Below are 23,425 nucleotides of genomic sequence, written 5' to 3' on the forward strand. Positions count from 1 at the left end.
TATTATTCAGTTCAGAATTAAGTAGAGTCATTTAATTATTCGGTTGAGCTAATTGTACCCAATTACGACAAATGAAAGTGAAAACTGAATAATGAAAATACAAAAAATTTAGTGCACATTAAGAGTTTGACTGTTAGTTAGGTAATTGTTGAAGAAGCATCCAATCTTTGAATATAAATGTAGCACTGACAGTTTCCTGTTTATGAAAAACAGCAGTTTTGTATCTAGTATGATTGACAAAGGGTGAAGAAGTGATCTTGTCTTATAGGGGGATAACTTAAAATTGGCTTTAAGGAACTTCAATCATATGAGATATATATCGCGATTCTTTACAACATACAAGAAAACTTTAATTAGATGATACTGATATCATGCTGAGGATAATCCGATGACGTAAAAGTGGACTCTGATACATTGATGACAATGTTAATTTGATGCAGAAGTACAGAATGAAAATTGTATACAACATTCCGAATATGATATTATTCGATATCTCTTTCCTTTTCTGAGTTCCGATTGTAAAAAATAACTTTAACAAGACCAGTGTTGATCAGACATGTTTAGGATTGAAATATTTTAATACAGTAGTGTAATAGGGTTGTTTGAAGAGTTCAATAACGTTCCCTTTCTTGACTTTGTTTGCATGCATTGATAATTTATAAGTAGCTATAAAAAGTCATTTACATCCAAATTTCATTCAATTTTTTTCTAACTGATGTTCATCGAATAATCTAGCGTCGAATAAATATCCTATTCTTTTTGTTTTTGTGTCACAAATGTGCAAGTTTTAATATAAATAAGAATTCCATGTCATGTAAACATTGGAAAAAAGTATCATGATCCGTGAAAGATGTGTCATCAAAATGATAAAGATGCATGTTTTAAACGGATCATCGGAAAACAGTAAATCTTTGAATATTTATTGGAAAATAGGTTACGGTTTTATTTGGAGAGTATTGCCGATTTCATGGAAATGGCGCGCCCAAAGTAGAGCTTTTGCAACAACCCTCGTACTCTAGTGAGTGTTTATCTTGATCAAAAACATACAAACAGAAGTGAAGTGAAAGTCATTGCTTAGTAATGGACTGTTTATCAAAAAAGCATGAAGTATTCCTTGTTGATCAAAACCTGATGGTAGTACACTCTGAAAAATATTACCACAATGCAGAATAGTACTTAGAATTTATATTGTCAGAAAAGTTGTATAGGGAACAATCCCATTATGTTAATTAATGCACAAAAAATATCTTCTGCGTCATAACGAAAAGATACAAAAAATACAAAGCATTGCATCCCTAACGCGATCTTCAAAGAGATTTTTTACATTGATGATATAATAAGATGCGTTTTATCTTCGTCTCCAGAAAGTAAAATGCATTATTAAGGGACTCAAATAATCATACATTGAAGCCCCATTCTGCATTTTATATTGATACACAGAAGATGAAGCACGTTTTTGTTTTAGCGATAGGTCTCCTAAATTTATTTTCTGTTAACGGTCTTTCTATATTCACAGACAACAGTGGTCAGAATATAACCCAACTTGACACAAATGACATCGATTCGAAAAACGCGGACGTTGTAAGACAACTTCTGAATCAAGAAACGATCATAAGAATAGCACTGGTGAAAAATGTACACTCACTGATGAAGGACATGGTTGACCTGAAACAAAGTATGGAGACATTGAAAACGTCACAGCAGAAAACTGAGTTACAGGTGACAGCGTTACAGCAAGAAGTGAAAGAACTCAAACGTGAAAATCAGAGACTTACGCTTGAAAATAGACAGTTTGGAGAAACATTCAACGCAGTCAAGGAAAACTTTACACATATGAATGATCTTTTCCTAGAGTTTGCAGAACAATTTGAAGAAAAGAGGGAGGTTTTTGAGAAAAACACCAGTGCGATACTTGGAGACCTAAAAGTTGAAGTTCGATATCTATCAATTACTCATCTTGACTTGAATAAACATACTTTGGAACTAGACAAAAGTATCCCTGCATTAATAGAGCAAAAGTATGAGACTCTGTCAACAAAATTAAATACCTCTCTGGACACTTTAAATAATGATTTACTTGCTTCTAGTGCAAATATATCAAAGTCAGTGTTTTACTTGGAAAACTCTCAGAATACACGTGTGTCTTCAATGTTTGGTAAGTATCCATTGCAAATGAGTGTGTGGGGGGGTGCTTCATAATTGTATGTCACATTTTTTTTTTATATTTTTGAATATTCTTGATGCACAAGGAATTTGAGGTTCAATTACGCATTCTCCTTATTGCTCTAGGTTACAAAGACATGTATGGGAGGATTGTTTTTAGAGGGTTTAAGTCTTTTAAATTCAACATTCTTTCTCCTATGATATTCACAGTAGAACTATTCATCAGAAAATTTTCTTTGAGTGTCTGCTAAATAGTTGCGATGTTAGGCGTTCCTTATATCGCAGCTTTGGATCCCACTGAGGGACTTGGAGACCGGTCCTTCGGATGAAACCGTATAAAACGAGCTTTTGTGTCGCAGTAGGTGCTAGTACTAAAAGATACCACCCTGCTCAATGGCCTTAAGTGCCAAGTATAGGACAAAATTTGCAGATATCGCCATCAGCTAGTGAGAGTGTCTCCATATATATGAGTGAAACATTCTCGAGAGGGATGCTAAATAACACAATATCAATCAATCAATAGATCGTTTTTAGAATATGATTAAATATACCGTAATAATCATATCAAAATATGATTAAATTAACTTGTAAGTTGCGGGTGCCTCATATAACCCAAGCTCCTTTTTACGGTATACGTGGTAGATAAAGAATCATCACTGCTTATTTGCCAGAGTAAATAAAATTGAAGCCATTTACTGTGTCCGATATGGTGACGTCTCTATATCAGTGGAAAATGATACGTTGTACAATATACATTGTACAATCAAACAATGATTGCAACAATGATTGACAAGCTTTGCCCAAAACAATTGACGAAACAAATTTACCATGATGCAATAGAAAATTATCCACAGTTTAGAAGAAGAAAAAAGCCTTTAAAGTAACTAAAATTATACAACATTGAAAATTTTGCATTTTTTCTGTTAAGTTAGTATGACAATCTGAAAAATTTGAAATATAGAAAGCACAGCAGTTATTACTGGTTTACTGTGATATTAATAATTATTATACTGCGATTATTGCCGAGATCAAAGAAATGCCACGGACATTATTCTCTAATAAATTACGAAAGTCATCAAAAAATTATCAGCTCAGAAATCAAAACTTGTACAATTCAAATGTATATATGACTGTAGAATGAAATACTTCTTCATACCACATCGATGTGTCGTCTTTGCAGTCAGAACACTGTAAATTGCATAAAGTTGCTGATGAATGTGGGGTTTTATAGCGAATCAGGACTGTTCCACGGACCTCCCTACGCAATTTAAACAACTTGATTAAGTCCTAATTAAAACAATGAAATGGTTTTGTATATTCATTAAAATTAATCAATTTATATTAAAAAAAATTGTAATAAAAAAGCTTTTTTTAATGCAACCGAAGTTCAAACCGTCTGCATGCATACACAAGTAAGCAAACAAATTTCCCTCTCTGATGTTGAATGGAACAGCGTAATTAAGACATGATGACCCAATTCGTTTCTCTATAGAGGACACGATCAGCTGTATTTTATTTTTCTTTGTTGAATAGAAGAAAGTCTTTGTTGTCGTGAATGATGCAGAATAATAGCCTAGGTCCCAAGATGTTGCTTGAAATATAAAAGCCTCGGCTAACGCCTCGGCTTTTATCTTTCAAACAACATTTTTTCGACCTCGGGGATTATCCTGCAACATTTAAGAAAACGCGGACTTTATTTCTTAACTCTGCTTCCTACTGGTTTGTCTCTTTATAATCAATACCTAACTACCATATAAGTGGAAGTTTGAGCGAGACGCAAATTTAGCGATTTGTCCTTAAAATGGGTATTTTATTTTTAGCTTTAAATGATTTTAGCGATTTTTAAATGCTCACTAAAGAAGCTATTAAAAATAGAACGCAATTAATTTTTGGCATTCAATTTTAGCGATCTCAGCACCGTCGCTAATAATGCCAAAATTAAATCCTCGCTAAAATTCTGCTTATACGTATTTTCGCAAAGTATTTTAAGGATTTATATAGCTTAAGCGTACAATGCTGAAATAGTGCGGAGCTCCTATTTCTGGAGAAAATCCGACAGCGCCCACGTCAGGAACTGGTTACCAACCCCAAGGTTGTCAGTCTGAAGTCGCCGTTATCTGCAGAATTGATCTATACTGTTATACGAGGGTTGTTCAAAAAGTTCGTGGTCAATGGCGTTATAATCAAAATGAATGGTTCAAGATATGTTTATTGTTTAACAAAATATTCGTTTTGAAAATTCAAGTCAGAGTGGTTTGGATTTTATTGTTTGAACTTCATAATTTATTTTTATAAAAATCTCAGTCTTTATTGGTCGCCGAAAGTGCGCACGGGCCAAGGTAAAATGCCATAAAATTTTACATAAAAAGATCTGATTTAAATTATTCTCTTCATAAATTTAAAACTGGTCAAATCTGATTAAAAATTAGATATATCACAAATAAATTGGTTAATGCCATTTTCTGACACATTTACAGTACCGACCGGACACAACCTAACACCAGAGCGAACCCGAAGCGGGCTCGCTTCGCGGGTTCGCTAGGGGTCCGCTTCGGGTTCCCTTTCAGAAATTTTGGGACCGCTCTGGGTGCACCTTGGGTGCGCTCTAGGTTCGCTCCGCGTTCGCTGGGAGTCAGGTCAGCTCTGGGTCCGCTAGAGCAAACCCGGCGTTCGCTTTATGGAAGCGCTTTACGCACTGATGCGTGAAGCGGACCCCGTTTTAATCTCGCCGCCAATAAGCCCCGCCTCTTGTATATTCCAGTACAGTCATGGATTGCGGAATTGATCATTGTTGTTTGGCGATTGTATACAGTGACATTATGAAGAACATTGATAAAATTTCCAAAATTAAACTGTACTTTCGACGTAGATTTATAATTATTTCCTTGATTTCTCCGCTCTCGGGATTTCGATCACGAGAAATTTCGAGTTATTTAACAGCAGGCTATTAGGCATTTATTTTTCTATATTTATAACGCGAAAACAAAAAACATTTTCGATGTATCGAATATGGTGTACAAGTGAAACTGACCAAAGCATCTAAACAAATAACCTTTCAAATTTATGCGTTATATAGTTCTAAATTATATTTGGTATTCTTTATGTTTTGCTAAATCGTAGTTTAAATGTTTGACAAACACTGAATTATGATAACTATAAATTTATATATTGTACACGTATTATATTTAGATTTTATTTATAGTAGTTACACATTGAAAGCTCGTAATAAATATTTACCGGACATTTTCTAAAAAAAATTAAAATAGATTAAATGAGATTTTTATTACGCTCAAGATTATGGAGCGAGTGTGATTTTAATTAGAATGAAAAAAAAAATACAAATAATAATTGTTCTACCGAAAAGAAATATACCCCCTACTGGAGTTTTATGAACAGACTTACTTTTACATTTAACAGCTGACTTTTACATTTTAGTGACTGGAGTTTGTCTATGTTTAAATTGTAAAAGTCAGTCGTCAATTGTAAAAGTAAGTATCTTCATAAAACTCCAAAACTCCACTACACATACACACATTAATGAAATTTATAATTATTAACAAATATTTTTAGATATTTAAATAGAAATTATTACAGGGAAAAGCAAGACGAGATCGTTAGTGTTACCTCTCATCATTAAAATGGATTTTAATAATAAAGCCTGATGATTTTTTTTGTTAAATTTCTATGAGTCGTCCTCCCAATTTTGTACTCGATCTTGAGATAATGAAATTATAAAATTATTCGAAAACCAGTTATTTTTCTTTTTTCCACTTGTTTTTAGTGTAAAAATTGAGATGACAATTATTATAATATTTTTTTCTTTTACGCACTGAGTGATATATTTACCCAATTAACATTAAATTTGATCAACGAACTTTAAATACTGGTATAAAAAACTAAAGAAAATAAATACACGAATATTATGTATCGTTCTACCTGGAAAATTAAAATATGTTATTTATTAATTGCTTTAAAAAATAAATAAATATAACATACAGTCCGGAGAATTAAAATAAATATAAAATAGTATATCGCATACATAATAGATTTATACTGTACATTCACACACTTTGCTTGTATGTTTTGAAGTTCATCAAATAACATCACACATTTAATCTTTTATCCTGATCGACAGATCAATATGCCATTTTGATTGGTCGACGTGCTGATTGGTTAATCGTTTATCTTCATTGACAGCTCCGTAAAGAAATACTGAACGCGCGTTTGCTTTCTGGGACCGCTACTGAATTTGGGATTCGCTCTCTGGGTCCACTTCGGGTTCGCTCGGGGTCAGCCCTAGCGGACCACGAGCGAACCCGAAGCGGAGCCAGAGAGCAAACCGGGGTTATCTCAGAGTTTGCTTTCTGTTAGGTTGTATCCGGTCGGTACTGTAGTATCGCTTACTATATAGACAATGAAAGAAGGATATAGAGATAACGAACAGTATTCAATATCAAAGTCCATAAAACAATACAAAATTGGAGCAGAGCAAACACGGACCTCCGAAACATTAGAGTTGGGATCAGGTGCCATGGAGGAGTGAGCATCCCCAGCTGACCGGTCACACCCACCGTGTGCTCCTTGTCATGATCGGGAAATAACGGAAAAATCAGTCGTCAATTCAGTGTAAAGATAATGGACTAACAATAAGTATGAAAATACGCCAGTCAGCATTGGTCTCAATGATAAATTGTATTTGCTGACAAGGTCATTCTAGAGACCAAAAGATTTACAAAATGATGACTTTAAACGAGACTGTTGATATTCTTGTTTCATCAACTTGCTTGTTAATAATTTACCTCGTTTGAGAAATTGTTCGTACGTAGAGCATCTACGTACGAACAGCATCTACAGCTCTTGCATATCGAATCAACACAGATATATAGACTTCGTATGCAGGTGATGAAGGTATATTGCTGCATAAGTAAGGGAAGTTGACGATAGAAAAGTTAAAGTCATCACGTTTATCATATAGCTTGATTATAGATTACCATTATCGTCTTTTTCAAGTAAAATATCCAAGTATGAAACAGATGTATCAGACTCTGTGGTATCTTTTATCTCAAGCTCACCAGGATATATCGTATCGACGTAGGAATGGAATTGACCATTGTTAATTGACAATACGTCGTCGATATATCTAAAAGTTGAGTTGACGGCTATAGCAAGTGTTTTCTTCTTTTCACACATTAGATTTTGCACAAATTCTGCTTCATATGAATATAGAAATAGGTCTGCTAATAATCGAGCGCAATTGAAACCCATTGGAATTCCAATAGATTGTTGGAATACCTGGCCTCCAAAAACCACATAGATATTGTCAATCAGAAACTCCAGCATCTTTTTGATGTCAACTTCAGGTTACTTGTGTGTGCAAGCAGAATGTACTTTAACAAAATAATTTTGCAAATGACCAATGACCAGGTAAGTAAATTCCCGAGTTCCATTTTTATTGAAAAAGCTGCTCTCAATGATATCAAAAAGCCTGGACTTTAATTTATCGTGGGGAATGGTTGTGTATAAAGTTGAAAAGTCGTAAGTTTTTAAGTTAATGATTTTGGAAAATTTCTGTGATTTTATATTGTCCATAAGTTCTTTGGAATTTTTTTAGGATCCACATCTGATTCACAACACTCCTTTAATATATTGTTGCACAGTGCTCTTGAAGTTTTGGAATCCAATATATATACAGTAGTTCAAATTCATTTTGGCTCTGTGGAATACTAAAATTATTTAAAACAGACATATGATTTTGAAGAATTTCTTCCTTAGAAAGAGATGTATGAGTATAAGTAGGATTACCATTTGTAGAATTAAATCCAAGTTCATCTAAAATACTTCACTCAAATATTAAGCGAAAACCGCAAAAAGTATATTTGAAAAATTTATAGAAAAGCGACGTCGGCAATTGAACGGGACAGCGTCCAATCATACAATTATGGTTTAATATGCTTGAAACGTCGTCAGAAACAAATATTTATTAAAGTGACAATACGGCGCATCTCTTCAAAAATAGGCTTGTTAAAATTTTTCTATAGGATTTGGATTTTTTTCATACTCATAAATGTATATACTTTAAGAAAATTACAAATTTCATAAGTAAATAATTCTGATTGTCATCTCCCTCGGGAGATGACACATTAAGATTGTATGCCGGAAGTGAAGTCCTAATGGAAGCCGCCATTAATCTTTCGGGAGTCCTCGAAGTTTTACAGAGTTCCAAGTAGCCTGTAAACTGGTTTTCTTTTAGAAGAACTATCTTAGGAGTGTGTGATCTACTTTCGGTTTAGGCCTATTTGAAAGCCAAGGAAAATTTAGAAAAGAAGTACGATGCTTATAAATATCTTTAGTTTCGGTGTGTCGTATATATATATTGATCCTCAATACTATGCCTTATTAAATTGTAAGCCACACAAGCAGAATTGACAATGACGTGATTTCTGTATATATATAGATTTGTTGACGCGAAGGGAAAACTGGTTCTCGCACAAAAGAACAAGCTTACAATTAGATTCCGCAAAAAATTAACGAAGAGTGGTCAACGCTAATTTTATGTTAATTTTTTAGTCTGTAATTGGATTTATTAAATTAATTCCTTTCAAACTTTAATGATTAGCTGCTTTTAAATGAATGATAATTATTGTTGATAATTCCGTATTGTGTTAAGAAAATATAGTTCAAGGAAAGTATTTGAATTTAAGTAAATTGTAAACACCCAGAAGCACAAAGACCGCTAGAATGAAATTTCACCAAAAATCGCCTTGGGTGCTCTCGCAGACGTCCATGCTTTCCATATATATACTGCGGCCAAAAGAAACTGCGTACTTTACTGTGGAGTTTGCTGAATATAAGTCATTTGGGAACAGGTGTAATAATCATATATTCATTGCATTAAAATATTTCCCTTTCTGTTTTATTTCTTTGACATTATTGATACCAAAGAGATGACATTTCAGGCTTTCTGGAAAGCCAAACTTGTTATTTCATTAAAATTAATAATTATTTATGGTCCATAATGTATACATCGCAACGTGTTCGAGGGTCCACATTTCAATGCTATCGAGTATGCGTCTAGTTTTCATAAACAAAACAGCATGGTAAGAGAGGGAAGCCTGGTAGGCGTGTTACATTGACAAAGTCGACCATAACGAAAAACAAAACCAAAAATAGGGCTTGAAATTAAAAAGCAACTTTGCTGACAAAAATTTATGTTGGAGATTAATATAATCATTGGATGAAGAAGAAACGGGATCTCGGCGACATTCACGTGGGGCTCACGAAGGTCCTACATGTACCCTACAGGTTTGTTGATACATGCTATCATTTCTCGTATCTCCATGGCTTTCAGAGAAAAAAGAAATCAGTGCAAACTCAACGTTAAAATGCACTTTTGAAATATAAATTTTTTTGGCATATTAAATTCATTGCCTTTTGAATTGCAAACTGATGGAACTATGTTTGACATTTTGCCGCGATGACGTATGATTTGGTGGATTTTCCTTTCCTACACCCCAATACACAAACGTCAACATTTGTACTTAATCATGTTAAATTCGTCTGAATGCAGACTAATATGTTAAGCATTATTAATTTACCGGAGAGTGGATTCTCAGAATTGATTTTACTTAATATTCCATTATAATTGTAAACCCTACATTGTACATGTTGTATGCACGTGCCATTTTAGATTTCACATGGTACAAGTAAACAGATCTAAGTTGCACGACCGTTGATTTTCCGGCAGATTCTAATTACTAGGAGGGAATATTTATTTTTCTTAAATGCTTCATTCAACTTTTTACCTCATTCCTGAGTTATATATTGGGTAAATTTGAATGAAAAAGCACACGATTTGCAGCCGTATTGCCGCTTTAAAACAACTTGAATTTATAGGAACACATATTTAGTCCACTAATTTTCAATCGGTGTATACGATTTTTCAACGTTGTGTAAAATTTCGGAGATACTACAAGAAGTGGAAAACCACTGTTATTTAATGAAAATAGGAAAGTCCTATGTTGTTATAAATCTAGCGTCGTCGAACTGGGCTTTGCAACATGTGTATATAAGTGTTAATATTGTGTTTATATTGTTTTGATTTTAAAATCTAAGTAACTTAAAATCTATTCATAAATTTTATTGCACTCTCTTGGCAATGTGGCATAATAAAAAAAAGCGTGTTTCCATGAACACGTGATGAAAATTCAAAATCCATATTTTATCGTGAAATAAGTGTCACGTCAGACTGGCCGTGCAGCTTGCATATACAAAGTATTTACACCTATAATGTTATTTAAGGAATCACTGTCTAGTTCGTATAGTATGCCAAGGCATCAACGATAGTGGGAAACGTGGGATAATTTGCATAACGGGCGAATGCGTAAATTATCCCATGTTTCCCACTATCGTTGATGTCCCTGGCGTAGTATACGAACTAGACAGTGATTCCTTATATTTCCGTTTCATTGTGAAATAAAATTGTAGATTTATATTTTTAAAATGTAGACATGGATGTAAATTACACGAGGACTCCCTTGCTAATTTCCATAGCCCTCTCCCACTGACGTCAAACACAAAGACAGCCGCACGAGATTTTCACGCATAATTGGCATTCTTAGCGTCAGACACAGAGACAGATATGCACGAGATTTGCATGCATATTAGGCCTCCCTGGCTCCTGACCTTTTGACCTGCCTAATTTACATTCCGGCAGGTTTATCAAGAAATTAACTCCGCTAAGTTTCAAAGAGTTATCACAGAGACAAAATTAAGAAATGGAAATATTTAATAGTGTAAATTGTTTTAATGTTTTGTATATTTACTCAATAATCGTCTTTATTAAAATATTATCGTAAAAGTTTGGCCTTGCGGACTTTTTGGAAAACCTTCATATTTCTGTCATATTTCAAATATTGTACATTTGAAAAAGAAAAAGAAAATAAATTAACTAAAATAGTTTCTCGCAATTCCCCCCCCCCCTTCACTCAACTAAAATTCACTAAAGAGCTCGGTTCTCTTTATCAATAAAATGACCCCGTAGATATACCAATTTATTAATTAAAACTTGCTGTTCCATTTAGAGAATAAAATGGAGACTTAGTGCTTTCATTTCCTGATAAAAATTTTCTCCTAAAAGTCCATCTCTTAGAGAACTTGCTTTATGAATTAGAATGTTCTTGAATTCTATGGTTAAGATGTATATTTGAGTTCTTTCGGTAAAGAAAAATAATATGAGCGCACTCTGTGATCTAAAAATAAAACATGTCTTTTAATCCTCGGAAACAATTCTATCATTTACTAGTTGCATATTTTAAATCAGAAGTTGCGCTCTATATTATATATTAAAAAAAGCTTTAAAATTGACTGTTTTTGTAAACTTTTTCAGAATATGAGGAAATTGACGCATTTCATGACGTCATAATGCATTAGCAAGCCAGAAGATTACGTCATTTTTGATAGATACGCAAACACAAAGATCTAAATGATATTTAATGCATTGTTAACTAAAACTAAACAGTTTCTATTTCTCAGAAAGCCATAAGTGGACTTTGTTCTTATCTGTACATTATACCTAATACCTGCGACATTCAGAATCAAAGAAAGAGATTATGACGTACATGTAGAACATCGAGACGTCATAATCGGGGTGTATTAACATGAATGTAAATTTTTAAACAACATTGAATTCATATTTTTGGATGTCTTCGGTCCTATAACACACCTGGCCGCGCTGACAAATTGAATAACGCGGTATGATAATTTCTCGGCACGGCCAGTTGTGTTTAAGGACCGAACACATCCAAAAATATGAATGCAATGCTTATATTTACATTCTCTAATTTTCCTTCTTCATAATTGTTTATTTCGTTAATCTTTAACTAGGGAATAACTCTCTTCTAATTTGGTATTTAACGGTCGCAAAATGAGTTTTACCAGTGACGCGTAAGCGTTATTCCCATTCTCATGCAATCCATGCATTTTATTTGTTGTTTACGTCTTATTTTGTTGATTTTCTTTATATGAAATTCGTCTCGGGGCATTGTGTAATTGCATCGCTCTATTATGACGTCAAAAAGCTTTCCCTCTCGTTAATGCTCGTTTTACGACTATCAACGTCAGTACGTTAGCCAATCAAAACGTGCTTTACGAAACAGTTGTAATAGAATGTGAATTTAAACGCCCTTCAAAATACCGTAGTTAATAGATGTAAGAGCCGTTTGTGACGTCAAATGCCATGAAATGACGTTGCAAAGTGAAAAAACGCAAACAAACATTGCGAGGAAAAAGTGAAAAATTAATTTAAAACACACATTACGTTAATTATTACATTAATTTTTCAGGGTTATAGTTTTTCATTAAATTCAGATAAAACATTTTACATTTTGGTGTTCCTTGAGTATTGAAAATGCATATACAGTATATACTCGCCTATAAGTCGTTCCGCCTATAAGCCGGTTGTAATTTTTTAAAGTTTTTGCAGGGATTTGCCTTTGACCCGCTTATTAGTCGGTACAGCTTTTGTCAGAATCAGATGACTATTTCTAATAAATGCTCTGATGATTTTATTTGATTTAAATTAGTATTTTTTAGAATTTTTTTTTTTTAGAAATGAAGTACATATTTAACTTTAAATCATAAAAAATAAATAATACCCTCTTAAGATAACAAAATAAAATTGATAAATACATGCACTCGTATATAAATGCGTGTACTTTATGTAAAGTCTTTGAATACATAAATATTTAATATATCAATACTTTGTTCAACAATAAGTGTTTAAAATGTTTATAGAAAATTACGTTTCACCGTTCAGAAAAACACAGTCTTTTTATGACTCGCCTATAAGTCGGACAAAGACTTGTGGACTAAAGTTCCTTCTGTGTATTCTACGTGGTGACGAGGTGTCGCGTGTGTTATAGAAATTTGAACGTCGTGTATTTCTAACGAATTTCATAAGGAAAGTAACACTGAATGTAAATATAATGTGATGAAACACTGGAAATGGAGAAACTATACAACAGTCAGCATAAAACTAACAATAGTGACTTTACATGAACTATGCCTAAATTGTAGTCAGGGTTTGACATGTAGTGCACCATGTGTCATGTGTCAAACCCTGACTTCTGTTTAGGCATAGTGTATGCAAAGTACAACACTCATATAATTATAACTTCTTTCAAGTTTTATCAATTTTTGTCCTGATTACAAAATCATTTATAGACCAAACTATAAAGAAAGCAATAACAATATTCGTTCGTCTACTTCTTTTGGGACAACATACGTATAACAAAAATACGAGAGGTTAACGAAGTAAAAAGTATTTTCCTCTAAATATTATTTTTTTTTTTGTTCTCAACTATCTTTTTTTTATATGGTTTGACATAGCCCAGGGGATATCATTCACGCTCAGATTAAAATTTAGGTCAATCTATACTTCCTTTTCTGCAGAGGAATATGCATTACATTTTTTGTTTACTATTTAAAGTGTACTTCATAATGATATAGAGGAATAATTATGTTTGGTGTGAGTAAAAACCCAAGTGAAAACATTGGACGAAAGCTACACTCAACAAAGTTTTTAATTGTAATGTTTTCTGGTTTTCAATAAGAACTTAGACTTTCATTTATCCACAACATTTGTCTGTTTCTTCTTGTTTCTATTTATTGCTTATTATTGTTTATTATTCATGTAGATGAAATGAATAAAACCATTGGTGATATAAGGAGTGACGTCAAACAATCTCAGTACGACCAGATGAAGCTGACCTCCACCGTGTCGTCTCTTGAGGTGTTCCGAATGAATGTTACAAGAAATAAATGCGGTAGATTCTTTTATTTAAAAAAAAAATATATATGCCATGTAACTCAAAAAAAAAATGTACCTTAATGACAAAAAAATGATAACTTTCAATTCAACTCAATATGATATTTTTTCTTTTTTTAATTAATGCTATGGTAGATAACTGTTAATATTTCTGTGTTGCAACTCTAGGCAAAATAACATTTACACTATTCTAAACTTGTAGACTTGTCTCGGAGGGTAGCTTTTACTGCTGGAGTGACGTCTAGTAGCACTTCATGGAACAGTGGTACCTTAGTTTACAATAAAGTCATTAACAACGTTGGAGGAGGATACAACCCGAACACCGGAATCTTCACCGCACCAGTGGTGGGAGATTATGTGTTCTACGTCACCATTCAAAGTCACGGTTCAAATGAAATTGACATAGATATTGTCTTGAACGGATCTAGTAAGGTCCGAGCAGAAGCTTACACCTATAGCGCAAACGAAAGATATGATGTGGGTACAAACCTTGTAACATTACAACTACAGAAGGGGGACACGGTTTGGGTAAGATATTACAGTGGTACTGGTTATTACACACACAGTGACGTGCCTACCACCACGTTCTCAGGATTCCTTCTTTGAATCTTTCAATGTCTCTGTATAATATGGAAAATAAAACATAACTCTATTGGCTTTCAAATGAAGTTTTGTTTTTTTATTTAATGTCCTGGATTAAATCAATTATTTATTTGATTTTCATTAAATCATTACATGTATTTGATTTTATAAAGTTTGACTTAATTATATACATATTTCTTGATATGTATCATATGGTAGCATTCGATTTCAAATTCTGTAATAGGATATTTATTTCAAATATTTATAATCAAATAAATCAAAGGAATAAATTAATCAATTTGTAGCGATTACCATTAACTATCTCAAAAGGTACCATAAATTATTGAAGAAATGAAAATAAAGAACAAAAGTCTCAAAACGAATCTATAAACGTAACAAATAAGTGAACAGAAGAATATAGAGATAACGAACAGTATTCAATCTCAAAGTCCATAAAACAATACAAAATAAGAGCAGAGCAAACACGGACCCCCATAACATCGGAGGTTGGAGCAGGTGCCGTGGAGAAGTGAGCATCCCCTGACGACCGGTCACACCCACCGTGTGCTCCTTGTCATGATCAGGAATAACGGAAAAATCCGTCGTCAATTCAGTGTATATATAATGGACTAACAATTGGTATGAAAAACGCCAGACAGCATTTGACTCAATGATAAACGGTATTTGCTGACAAGGTCATTGTATCGACTATAGAACTTACGAAATGATGACTTTAACTGAGACTGCTGATATTCTTGTTTCGTCAACTTGCTTGTCAATAATTTACCTCGTTTTAGAAATTGTTCATGCGTAGAGCATGCTCTTGCATATCGAATCAACTGAGATAAATATACTCCGTGTGCAGGAAATGATGGTATATTGCTGCATAAGTAAGGGAAGTTGACGATGAAAAAGTTAAAGTCATCACGTTTATCATATAGCTTGGTTGTTAGATTACCATTTGTGTCTTTTTCAAGTAAAATATCCAAGTATGAAGCAGAAGTGTCGGATTCTGTGGTATCTTTTATCTCAAGCTCACCAGGATATATATCATATCGCCGCAGGAATGGAAATTATCATAAGATTATTAATTGACAATACGTCGTCGATATATCTAAATGTCGAGTTGAAGGCCACGGCAAGTGTTTTCTTCTTTACACGCATGAGATTTTGCATAAATTCTGCTTCATATGAATATAAAAATAAGTCTGCTAATAATTTACTAATGCTGCTAATAAAAGCGGAATTTGTACCCATGGGAATTCCAATGGATTGTTGGAATACCTGGTCTCCAAAAACCACTTAGATGTTGTCAAACAGAAAGTTAACTCAAGCATCTTCTTGATGTCAACTTCAGAGTACTTATGTGTGCAATCAGAATCTGTTTTAACAAAATAATGTTGCTCATGACTAATGACGAGGTACGTAAATTAACGAGTTCCATTTTTATTGAAGAAGCAGCTGTCAACGATATCAAAAAGCCTGGATTTTAATTTGTCGTGGGGAATTGTTGTGTATAAAGTTGAAAAGTCGTTAGTTTTTAAGCTGTTGATTTTTATAAAGTCTTGCGATTTCAAAGTGCCTAAAAGTTCTTTAGAATTTTTTAGTATCCACATCTGATTCACACCACTTCTTGAATATATAGTTGCACAGCGCTCTTGAAGTTTTTCCTTCACTACTGTCAATATCTTAGTGAAGAGTAACGAAGAGTAACGAAAGAGGCTTGGTTGAACATTTACTGGAACCTGCAAGCTGCATTTTCTTCCGTGAACCGTGCGGGTTTAAAGAGCCTATGATATGCAATATCTATAATCACAGATCAGAGTCTATATTCAGGTGACGAGGAATCTATAAAACACAGATACCAGGTGTGAAAATTAGCGACATCAATCAACCAAACTTGTAAGAGATTTATTAGGACCCTAACTGTGAAAATTAGCGACATCAATCTACCAAACTTATAAGAGATTTATTAGGACCCGATACTCCAAACCACACTTTAAGTAAATATGTTTTTTGGCATAGAGCAGATTAATATCTGATTTGAATTATGCAAGTAGTTGTAGAGTGTTTCGGCTATTAAGAAGCCTCATCAGGGGTCACGGACATAAATCATGATGTTTGTTTTAGGTGAGACCGGATTATCTCGTCACCTATATTCTTATGTTTGCTGTAAGCAATGATTGGTTGAGAATTAAATAAAGTTTTGCATTCTGGATTTCTAAGAATGGTGTTCCAATATTTTAGAATTCGTTTTTTCAGTCCTTTAACGCAAGGGTTAAATTTAGTAACCAGTACTGTAGGGTTACGTAATGGCTGTTCTGTATTTTGTTTGATGATGAGTTTTGATCGGTTTGTGTTGATCGTTTCTTCGATAGTAGGATCAATTTCCGAGGTAGAGTAGCCTCGTTTTGATAAGTGCGCCTTGAAGTCGTTGAGTGTTGCATGTAATATTTCAGGGTCGGTACGTAGTATTTCTTGCATGTCTAATGCATTCTCCTTTAATGAATCCTTTAAACACAGCTGGGCTATGAGCGCTCTGTCTGTGTAGATATTGAAAGTTATTTGTTGGTTTGATAAACGATTTGATATCAAGTTTGTTAAGATTTTGAAATTTCGGTCCCTTGTAAACTGTAGTATCAAGGAAGTTTACGGCAGATGGAGAAATTTCAAATGTAAATCTTAGATGCTTGTGACAGTGATTGCCGATATTGAAGAATTCTTCTATCTCTGATTGCGTTCCATTGAATATTATGAAACCGTCATCACGGTATCTGAAATTTCTCCATCTGCCGTAAACTTCCTTGATACTACAGTTTACAAGGGACCGAAATTTCAAAATCTTAACAAACTTGATATCAAATCGTTTATCAAACCAACAAATAACTTTCAATATCTACACAGACAGAGCGCTCATAGCCCAGCTGTGTTTAAAGGATTCATTAAAGGAGAATGCATTAGACATGCAAGAAATACTACCGACCCTGAAATATTACATGCAACACTCAACGACTTCAAGGCGCACTTATCAAAACGAGGCTACTCTACCTCGGAAATTGATCCTACTATCGAAGAAACGATCAACATAAACCGATCAAAACTCATCATCAAACAAAATACAGAACAGCCATTACGTAACCCTACAGTACTGGTTACTAAATTTAACCCTTGCGTTAAAGGACTGAAAAAACGAATTCTAAAATATTGGAACACCATTCTTAGAAATCCAGAATGCAAAACTTTATTTAATTCTCAACCAATCATAGCTTACAGCAAACATAAGAATATAGGTGACGAGATAATCCGGTCTCACCTAAAACAAACATCATGATTTATGTCCGTGACCCCTGATGAGGCTTCTTAATAGCCGAAACACTCTACAACTACTTGCATAATTCAAATCAGATATTAATCTGCTCTATGCCAAAAAACATATTTACTTAAAGTGTGGTTTGGAGTGTCGGGTCCTAATAAATCTCTTACAAGTTTGGTTGATTGATGTCGCTAATTTTCACAATTTTAGATGTGGGATCAGATGCCTACAGCAGTAAGAATTCCCTGTTAACAGGTAACATCTGTTGTAAGCCCTTTTTATTGACTAGATATATGGAACATTCCATAGTACATTTAGTCATTATAACTATGCTCACCGTCAATAGAAACGCAACACCCTAATTTTAGGGTGAAAATTATGTACAGGATATAACTATGTACCAAAAAAGTTAGGACATCTTTAACTTTGCTAAATCAGTTTGTTAACGGATGAATGATTTTCATTCCATTGCCGGAAGTTGATTTTTAGCCCTCTTAACAAAAATCAAATATTATCATTTTTGATAAAATATTTGACAATATTTTGGGGTTTTAAGGTTTTGTACCTGTTAATCATAAGTATAATAATTGTACTAAATTCTAGGAAATTTTTTTTTCCGGATGTGATACCTGTATATCCTCAAATCTACCGATAGCAAGTATTTACATTGATAATGCTGGAATAATGCTGAAAATTCTGAAAAAAAAAGAAAAGAAAAAGGAGAGCTACAGATGCAAATATACGCTACACAACGACTTTTTGGGCTCATGTATTTCAAAAGCATGAATGACAGTTTATTTATCTGTACAACAGGCAACTAAAAATGCCAAAGAATATTTATTTCGCTCCTATATAGACATTGATAAACCTAATGCATAGTAAAAATCGGACTGCGTATGTTGTACATGACGGACTAGCATGTTTTGATTAAATAGTCAGAAGGGGGATGTTTTATTTAAATGTTATCTGTTAAGAGGGCTAAAAAATCAACTTCCGGTAATGGAATAAAAATTATTCAACCCTTAACTAACTGATTTGGCAAAGTAAAAGATGTCCTAACTTGTTTGGTACATAGTTATATCCCGTATATAATTTTTCTCCCTAAATTAAAGTGTTGCGTTTCTATTGACGGTGAGTATACAATAAAATACGTAAAATGCCGACTTTAATTAAGATTGCTTAAATCCGTGAAACATCAACATATCTGACAGTAGCCTGTCTTTGTTTAAAAATTAATTGCACTCAGTAGCAGATAAGTTTGGATATGAAAACATCATATGCACGGGATAGGAATACATTTCCACATAAAAAGGAATGTTGACCTATAGCAAAGTTGAAGTCATCTCATTTGTCATAAAGTTTAGTTGTGAGAGTTGGTCCTGATCATCTATATATAGTTAGAACACCACGCATTCATTTAAAGAATGTTTCCACTTAAGCATCGTGCCGTGGCCCCTTTTTAGGACCCCTCTAACTTTATCTAATGAACTCAAATCTTAATAATTTTACACCTAACCGATATTTTGTTATCAGTGTGGTACATTACTTGCAAAAATTTTCATTTATAACCGCACTTAAGTTTTATTTAAGATTATTAAAAAAAGCTCTAGTGGATGTTAATTCCGGAATGTTGCGCTTGTCCGAGTTGGATTTTAATTGTGTCACATTAATATTCGGAGTGGGCGGGGCATTTTATCGATCTATTGAAAGCATCTATAAATAGCCAGTTATAATGTAAACACAAAAAACTTCTCAAGCTTTATGCCAGTCATTTTTTTTTTGGTTGTCGTTTGATTTTTTTTTGGGGGGGGGGGAGTGGGGGGTGGCGCTGGTGGATCTCGCGCGGGGACTCCCTAAATCCAGATTTTCCCCCAATTTTAGTCGTTTCTAAGTGTTAATTTAACAATTAAGATAAACTGATAAAGGATGCCTACAAGTTTGTAAATGAAAACAGAATAAAATCCTATTAAAGAAACTTCTTTTGTATTTTCTAAAAGATTAGTGCCGTATCGAATTTATTAAATCTTTCTCTCTCTCTCTCTCTCTCTCTCTCCCTCTCTCTCTCTCTCTCTCTCTCTCTCTTTCTCTCTCCATCTCAAAGTAAAGTAAATACTAAGTACATATAATATGGTGTACAGAATTTTTTTGTTGTTGTGATGCAGCATGTGGTTATATTTTGTTACTTAAACAATTGACATGAATTGTATTCATTGTTTGTGCGATTTTTGTTGTTGTTTGTTTGGGTTTTTTCTTGGAGAGGGGGGGGGGGGGCTCCCAGAAAGCATTCCAGTGTTAAACCATCTACGTACAATGTACTTCTATACACTGTAAAAACATTTTGAGTAATGATGTTATTGTGACAATTGGGACTAAATGTCTTTGAAATTCTTTGACCCCCCAAACGTGCCCCCTAAATCCAAGGACTACAATAAATAAAATATCATTACATTTTGTCCAATTTTATATTCCGTTACCCTATTAAAATACTAAGCCGAAAAAAGAATTCGATGTTGATTAATAGAAAATGTACATGAAACTGTATAAGTTGGTCGCTTTTCGATGCAATGTTATCAATCGGAGCTACATGTACAGCCACGTCATTTATTGATTGTTTTGTATTCAAAAAATTACCTGAATCACATGATATATTGGAATACTAAACAGTTTACAATGAAGTCAATGACATGAAAATACCCGTAAATAGCGAAGAAAACGGTCAGCGTTTTGTACCCTTTTTTCAAAAAGTTTTCCCCGAGCGCAGGCTTGCCCAAAATTCTCCTTTGAATATGTTGTATTTCCAACAATTCTACACATTCTGTCCTTTTGAGTTTGGGCAAGAATGCACTCAACATGTATTCCTGCTTTAAAGATCGGAGTAATTTTGAATAACAATGGAAATTCATGAATTGCAGTGACCCCTCTTATAAAACACAGCCTCATTCTTTATTTCTACTTACTTTGTAATTTTGCAAAGTTGCGATTAAGACCTAGAAGAATTGCTTTATTAATCTCATTAGGCTACTTTCTATACTTTATTTTTGCGCAATTTACCGGGGCCACTTTTTGTACACAAAGTGCAATCATTACTTAAAACTGGCAGACTTTGTGGTATCTTTCATTTGATTCAAATTAACTGGTATTTGTTAACAAGTTATGTTGATGACCAAATACAAGATATTAAATTTCTGACTTCTATTTTTATTGAAGCAGTTTTCTATGACATCAAAAATCTCTGGTCTCATTTTGTCAGTAATCTATTTAAATTCACATGGGTACCAATTGCGTCCCATTATTACCTGACCTATTTTTTCTTCATATGAAGAAGAATTTTTGCAAAATCGTATGCGTGAAAAGAAAAAAAAAACACTTCTGGTGTCCTTCAACTCGATATTTGGATATATCGACGATGTATTGTCAATTAACAATGGTTATTTTCATTCTTATGTCGACACGATACATCTTGGTGAGCTTGAGATAAAAGATACCACAGAGTCTGACACATCTGTTTCATATTTGGATATTTTACTCGAAAATGACGTTAATGGTAATCTAACAACCAAGCTATGTGATGAAGGTGATGACGTTAATTAAGTTTTCTATTGTCCATTTATCTAACTTATACAGCAATATACCTTCATCATCTGCATACGGAGTTTATATATCTCAGTTGATTCGATACGCAAGAACATGCTTTACTTATGAAAAATTTTTGAATTGAGGGAAATTATTGACAAACAAGTTGATGAAACAAGAATTTCAGTTGTTTCGTTTAATTTAAAGTCATCATTTCGTAAGTTCTATGGTCGATACATTGACCTTGTCAGCAAATACAATTTATTATTAAGTCAAATGCTGACTGACGTTTTTTTTTTTCATACTAATTGTTAAGCCTTTATTTAAACACTGAATTGACGACGGGTTTGTTTCCGTTATTTCCCGATCATGACAAGGAGCACACGGCGGATGTGACTGGTCGACAGGGGCTGCTCACTTCTCCATGGCACCTGCTCCAACCTCCGATGTTATGGAGGTCCGTGTTTGCTCTGCTCCTATTTTGTATTGTTTTATGGACTTTTGATCTTGAATACTGTTCGTTATATCCATGTTTCATCTGTCCGTCTACTGTATGTTCGTCTGCTGCCGTTGAACGTTTTTGGTTGATTTTCTGAGTAACCGAATTCGACGTGTTATTTCCGTGCTCAGATATTCACTACTCAATACATCATTATGCAATTTCAATCCTGAAAATATCAAGCAAAACACGTCAAAATTAGTATTCATATATATCAAATAATTATATGTTTTTGTCATGCTTATTATTTAAATTGACACTTGCCAATATTTCTGTAACTTTGTAGGTGATACAACCCAAGAATTTAACACATTCGATGACACATAATTATCGAGTTTGTCTAGCTTGTCGGGCTTTGGTAAAATCTACATATATGATTATTTTAAAATAACACAATGAGTCAAAATCATGTGTTTCGTTTAAGATATCTGTAGTATACAGAAAAAGACTTATAAAACTATGAGTATATAGCTAAGATATGACAATCAAACTGCACTGTAAAGCTAGAAAAGACTGCACAATATAAGTGCCTAAAAACAAAGGTTGTATCAAAGGCTTCGTTGTATCGTTGTCTGTGTCAAGGTCACGCTACTTGTATGTTTACATGTAGCTCAATTCAACTGGAGCATGCGAGGGTAAGAAATATGTTCTAACAACTTTTAAAAAGATAACATCAAAATTTTTGGTGTACTAACATTCACTCGTAGAAAATTGAGACCATGGTAAATATGGAAACTTATTCAACTTTTCTGCGCATGCGCACAATATGGAGGAAGAAGTAAATGTCAATATTTTTGTTATGCTGCATACTGAATTTATTTTACTTTTATTTTTCTCAATTAAAATAGATTTTTAGGTTTTAAAACCTGGAATTTTCTGAAAACTAATACTTTTAGAAATTGAACAAAACTTACCCGAGCTAGAAAAAAAATATACGTTTGTCAATTTTTCCCCTTGTGCGTCAGTGTCTCACTAAATAATTGCCTTGTATACATCTCTAAATACCTACTTTTTTCCTTTGATGATCCACAGTAAAACTCTGTCGTTTCTAACTGCATGGTATCAATTTTTATGATATCTATTGAAAATCATATTTATTGTTTATCAATTTCTTTTCACAGTCCATTAACATACAGAATAATAGAAAAGTTATTTAAGTTTCTTAATTATGAGCATTTAAAACTCATCTTAAGTTTTCTTTCTGATAATTTTCACCAGTGGACTTTGTCGCACACGGTAAACTCAAATTTTCTTCAAGAACGGTGCTGTTTACTACACTGCCAAACTCAAAATATACTACATATACGTATGATTGTACGTTCATATCTTACATTGATGTACTCAGTTCTGTTTTACGTTAAAAATATGGAGATAACATTCAAGCAGTTTTCAAGCTCAAAAGTTCATCAAAAAATACAAAATAGGAGCAGAGCAAACACCCGCCGTGTGCTCCCTGTCATGATTAGAAAAT

The 23,425-nt window shown here is 33.6% G+C and overlaps 1 protein-coding gene and 1 long non-coding RNA gene across 2 annotated transcripts in view; both read left to right on the forward strand.

The window, feature by feature from the left end:
* The window catches only part of LOC134240917 (uncharacterized), a 228,570-nt gene that overhangs the window by 59,379 nt on the left and 145,766 nt on the right, over positions 1-23,425 (forward strand). The gene's annotated exons all lie outside the window — the stretch shown is intronic.
* Positions 1,449-14,627, forward strand: LOC134240925 (multimerin-2-like). The gene is made up of 3 exons (XM_062723039.1): positions 1,449-2,155; positions 13,857-13,985; positions 14,190-14,627. The coding sequence occupies exons 1-3, from the start codon at positions 1,648-1,650 to the stop codon at positions 14,591-14,593; spliced, it is 1,041 nt and encodes a 346-aa protein (XP_062579023.1). The 5' UTR covers positions 1,449-1,647; the 3' UTR covers positions 14,594-14,627.

The sequence above is a fragment of the Saccostrea cucullata genome, unplaced genomic scaffold, assembly GCF_032062105.1.
Source record: "Saccostrea cucullata isolate Sc308-1 unplaced genomic scaffold, CSIRO_AGI_Scuc_v1 ctg753, whole genome shotgun sequence".
NCBI lineage: Eukaryota > Metazoa > Mollusca > Bivalvia > Ostreida > Ostreidae > Saccostrea > Saccostrea cuccullata.